General features: G+C 38.7%; 1 protein-coding gene across 1 annotated transcript in view; it reads left to right on the forward strand.

Moving 5' to 3' along the window:
- Positions 1 to 3,919: 3,919 nt before the first annotated feature.
- The window catches only part of LOC115416091 (protein FAM83C-like), a 38,010-nt gene continuing 35,937 nt past the window's right edge, over positions 3,920 to 5,992 (forward strand). Inside the window, 1 exon segment of the mRNA XM_030129798.1 lies at positions 3,920 to 4,429. Coding sequence (XP_029985658.1) covers positions 3,920 to 4,429 — 510 coding nt within the window.

Below are 5,992 nucleotides of genomic sequence, written 5' to 3' on the forward strand. Positions count from 1 at the left end.
CCTTCCGTCCAGGGGGACGTCTTTCTTAAAGGTCCTCCCAGCTGGTACAGACGTATGTAAATGCAGTCCCCTGTTCAGTCAGTCTGAGCTCATTTTCATATTCAAATACAGACTCATGAGGTCAAACAGAAGCAGTTCCACCTCACCTGTTAAATCAATATTAGACTGCAGGTTCAGCTGAACTTCTTGCGGATGTTTGTGAGTACTGACAGCCTTCGTACTCTGACATGTGACTGCCCTGTCCTGGTCTTCTTCTGGATTTGTCTGCGTCCTTTATGAACTGAAGCACACATTTATGATGTGACTGCTGTGACCCTTTGAACTCCATTACCACAGAAGCGGATTTAGGACAGAGTACATCTGATCCATTCTCCTTTTATCTATTAATTCTGTCCTATTTCTCAGGAGAACAGCGGAGAAAAGGATGAATCTGTCTCAGTCTGTTTCATATCTGTTCTGTGACTGTGGGCGCACGTGAAGGAAGAATCTACTCCTAAATGTACACAAATAAACCCCTAATGGAACAGAGTTTTCCACTTCAGAGTTCAGGAAGGCATTTATCTGGAACGGTCTGTGAACTCTAGATTTATTTATTCATTATTAGTGCAAACAGAATGTCTTTGGAAAGCGATAAAACACTTCAAAAATCTACATCTGACCCAGTGTATTTGACTCATTTCTGTTCCAAATATCTGATCCCACTGAAAATCCGACAGAATCAGCTCCAGAGGAACTGTACACTGAGACAGAAGAACTGATTTACAGACAACAGATCTGCAACATCTGAGTTACACTGATCTGAACAACAGCATTTACACTGGGTCCACTGGAAGAGCATTTTTGCTTGAATTAAGAAAAAAAAAATCTTGAAAAAAGCCAAAAAAATCTTGAATTAAGCAAAAAATCTGCCAATGGAACAAGTCTAAATGATCTTGGTTTATTAGATTTGACCTTTTCTAGGCTAACCTCAGTGTGTTATTGGAGGAAACAGACTTCATTACGTGACACTCATGCATGGTTGGCCCAAACCTTTGTTCAGCTCAGTCAGAGCAGAAGTGAGTGTAACTGCTGGTCCTTCTGACTCACACTGTAATGCACTCTCCATGTCTGTCTGCGCCCACAGAGAAACAACGGGCTGAGCGTTCATGTGCTGTCGCTGCACCAACACTGTGGAACTGACCGCCTCCTGACTGACCTGTGTGTGTGTGTGTGTGTGTGTGTGTGTGTGTTTTGTGGACAGAGGGAAGCATGTCCGTCCTACTGGACTGGGGTTACAGCTGGAATGTAACACACACTACCACACCAACAGAGACAGAGTGTGTGTGTGTGTGTGTGTGTGTGTGTGTGTGTGTGGGGGGGGGGGGGGGTTACATTTCACACATCATGTGATCAGGACAGATAGTATCAAAGATGAAAGGATCAGGTGTGTGTTTCCCCAACTGTTGGAACTGACTGATCTGTTTGTCCTGTTTGGACTGTATGGAGCTGGAACATCCTCTGTGTAAATGACACTGCAGCCATATGAAAGCAGATGAGTCCGACTAACGACAGCTGACTAATGACAGCTGATCAGTAACAGCTGATCAGTAACAGCTGATCAGTAACAGGTGACTGTGGGTCCATTCAACAGCTCAGACCCACACACAGGTACGATACTGCATACATATAATGATGTAGGAAGAAGGAGGAAAACAGCTCAGTACAGAGAGAATTCTGTGGTTTGGTTCAAAAGAATGAGTGGATGGAAGAGTTCTACTGTTAATAACTTAGAAAGGAAAGCCGGATGTGGATGAGCTGCCTTCAAAATAAAAGTAATATTGTAAATAAAGTACTTTAGAATAGATAGAACTTTATTAATCGAGTCAGGGTCCAGCAGAACAATACCATATGGACAAAACAGGAACAGCACATATTAAATAAATAAATAAATAAATAAATAAATAAATAACTAAATAAATATATATATATATATATATATATATATATATATATATATATATATATATATAAATATATATATATATATATATATATATATATATATATATATATATATATATGAGAAAATCAGGATGGAAAAATCAAATAAAAATAATGATAACAATAATCTTAGTGAACAGAAAAGAAGAAATACTAATAGTGATAAAGTAATAATAACTATGTCTATTACTAATAGTAGTAATATTAATAATAATAACAACAACAATAATAATAAAGTAAGTAATACTAATAATCATAATAACAGCAACACTAATAATAATAATAATAATAATAATAATAATAATAAGAATAAGAATAATAATAACTATTGTTATTATTATTAGTAGCAGTAGTAGTAACAGTAATAATAATCATGATGATAGCAATACTAATTAGCAAAAAGAATTAGCTATAAAGATTAATAACCAGCAATAATAAACAATAAAAACTCATATTTTACTATGAAATTTTAAACGCACATGTACAGTAAGAATTTCATTTATTAATTTCATATTTCTGTTCAGTTTTAGAGTAATGAAAATATGCTGGGAGAAATAAAAGTATAATGTGTTAAATTAATAAGAAGCATCAAGTATCTGATCATACAACAGAAGTGTGTTTTTCTTTTATTTTTTTTTATTATTGAACAATGAACAACTGAACAGTATATGTATACAGAATAATATTACATCAAAGTAAAATTTAAAAAAAATAATAGTCACACTTCCTAAAAATATTTAGCATTTCCAATATATAGATACAAATGTATGTAAAAAAAAAAAAAATTAAGTAAATAAATAAATAAAATAAAAAAGCTCAAGGCATAAAAATAGAAATTATATAAATTAAATAAGATAGTATACTTAACATAGTCTTTTTTTTAATTTTACTTGCTTTGGAGTTTATAATGTTCTTCAAATCAAATAAATAATTGGGGAAAAGTGCTTTAAAAACAGTCATGTTCAGATGCTGGTGTGTAAATGTAGTGCAAACAGAAGTGTGTTTGTGGAGTTTCAACTGTTTTTCCTGCTGACGAGTGTGTTTTCATCTGTTTAATCCACTGACTGGTCTCTGGGCTTTTATTTTGAAAGTCCAGACTAATAGTGTGTTAATACCTGATGAAGGCTGACACACAAAGAGGAGGGGGAGGGGCGGGGGAGGGCAGGGGGAGGAGCCTGCCGGTGGAAACCAATGACACGACAGGTAGCAACAGGTGAGGAGCACGCACGCGCACACACACAGGTCCACGTCCACGCGCAGTGTGATGATCAGAAGCAGAGTGTGTTTGTGCCGAACAGACTCCTGGGAAATCCACATCCTGTCTGACAGGACACGGAACTACACCAGGACCGAGACCGGGACCAGGACCGGGACCAGGACCGGGAACAGGACCGGGAACAGGACTAGGACCAGGACACAGGAAGAAACGGTCCGGGATTATCCACAGAACAGATCCACTAAGGACCCGGATCAACCGGAGATCCACGGAGCGCGAGACTGAGCCGACTTTAACACACACACACACACACACACACACACACACACACACACACACTGGTCTGTGGGTCTAACTCTGCTGCTGGTCCACTTCAGACCCAGGTCAGTTTGGACTCGCTTCCTGTGGAACAGACCCACATAGTCCAGTAGACCCGGACCAGGGGACCCGGACCCAGTTGATCCTGGACCAGTTTATCCCGGACCCAGTTAACCCCGGACACACTAATCCCGGACCAGGTAGCCTGGACCAGTTTATCCCGGACCCAGTTTATCCGAACGCAGTGTACCCCGGACCACTTAACCCCGGGCTAGTTAATCCCGGACTAGTTGATCTGGACCCAGTTTGTCCCGGACCAGTTTATCCCGGACCACTTGATCTTGGACTAGTTAACCCCGGACCCAGGTAACTCCAGACCCAGCTGACCCGGACCCAGTGTCCCCCATGATCAGCTCGGAGGGCCTGAGGCCGGCCTCCAACGGGCGGAAGCCGCTGGGGAAGCTGGCCTCCCGGCTGGAGGAGGTGAAGAGCCCCTGGAGGCAGGTGTCCACCCTGGAGCTGAGCCACAGTGAGGCGGCCCGCCTGGCCACGGACGCGCTCCTGGAGCACGGGGAGAAGGAGTACCGGAGGGTCCTGGCGGAGGAACGGGAGCTCAGCTTCCTGTCCCCCCTGGAGATCCGCTACATCAGCCAGCACGGAGCCAAGAGCGGAGAGGCGGACGGGAACGGAACCGGAGCCGCCGAGCGGGACTTCGGGGACGGGGACGCCGTGTCCGAGCTGACCTCCGGGACCTACTTCCCCATGATGTCCGACGAGGAGCCGCCCATGCTGGAGCTGGGCTGGCCTGAGGCCCCGGTCAGGTACGGACCGTCCGAGACCCAGATCTACTTCCAGAGGGACAAGAGCCACAACGTCAAAGACCTGATCCGGTCCCTCATCAACAAGGCCAAGAAGGTACGGGTCCAGGTCCACGGGGGTCTGTGACGTCACACACCTGTCTGTCTGTCTGTCTGTCTGTTTCTTTATTTATATTTTAAGAATACTTGCAATAAAACCAACAACACAAGAATTATAGAAAAAAAGAAAGAAAACCATTCGAAAAGGAGCAGGATGAAGTTGAATTTACACCCCCCACCCTACACATATTAAAAACAGAAATAAACTCTGTCCATTTCAGAACAATAATACACATATTAAAAACAGAAATAAACTCTGTCCATTTCAGAACAATAATACACATATTAAAAACAGAAATAAACTCTGTCCATTTCAGAACAATAATACACATATTAAAAACAGAAATAAACTCTGTCCATTTCAGAACAATAATACACATATTAAAAACAGAAATAAACTCTGTCCATTTCAGAACAATAATACACATATTAAAAACAGAAATAAACTCTGTCCATTTCAGAACAGTAATACACATATTAAAAACAGAAATAAACTCTGTCCATTTCAGAACAATAATACACATATTAAAACAGAAATAAACTCTGTCCATTTCAGAACAATAATACACATATTAAAAACAGAAATAAACTCTGTCCATTTCAGAACAGTAATACACATATTAAAAACAGAAATAAACTCTGTCCATTTCAGAACAATAATACACATATTAAAAACAGAAATAAACTCTGTCCATTTCAGAACAATAATACACATATTAAAAACAAAAATAAACTCTGTCCATTTCAGAACAATAATACACATTAAAAACAGAAATAAACTGTCCATTTCATAACAATAATACACATATTAAAAACAGAAATAAACTCTGTCCATTTCAGAACAATAATACACATATTAAAAACAAAATAAACTCTGTCCATTTCATAACAATAATACACATATTAAAAACAGAAATAAACTCTGTCCATTTCATAACAATAATACACATATTAAAAACAAAAATAAACTCTGTCCATTTCATAACAATAATACACATATTAAAAACAGAAATAAACTCTGTCTATTTCAGAACAATAATACACATATTAAAAACAGAAATAAACTCTGTCCATTTCAGAACAATAATACACATATTAAAAACAGAAATAAACTCTGTCTATTTCAGAACAATAATACACATATTAAAAACAGAAATAAACTCTGTCCATTTCATAACAATAATACACATATAAAAAAACTAAAATAAACTCTGTCCATTTCATAAACCATAATTTCTTAGCAGTAATATATTTATCGAACATAAACTCTGTCCAATTCCTAACCATACTCGTATAAAAAAAAACAAAAAATAAACTCTGTCCATTTCATGTCAATAATACACATATAAAAACAAAAATAAACTCTGTTAACAAAACCACAAACCCACAGTTCAGGGCACACAGACACTATTAAAGAAATAAGGCTCTGTTCTTATTTTATTTTAAAGGTTTTTGTTTGTTTGTTTGTTTACACTTTAGCAGCAAAACTATTGGTTGAATTCAGACCTAATTGTTTTTGTAGATTACCAGTGACCCAGAATAGATGTGGTTACGTGTTGGG

Source organism: Sphaeramia orbicularis, unplaced genomic scaffold, assembly GCF_902148855.1.
Source record: "Sphaeramia orbicularis unplaced genomic scaffold, fSphaOr1.1, whole genome shotgun sequence".
Classification (NCBI taxonomy): domain Eukaryota; kingdom Metazoa; phylum Chordata; class Actinopteri; order Kurtiformes; family Apogonidae; genus Sphaeramia; species Sphaeramia orbicularis.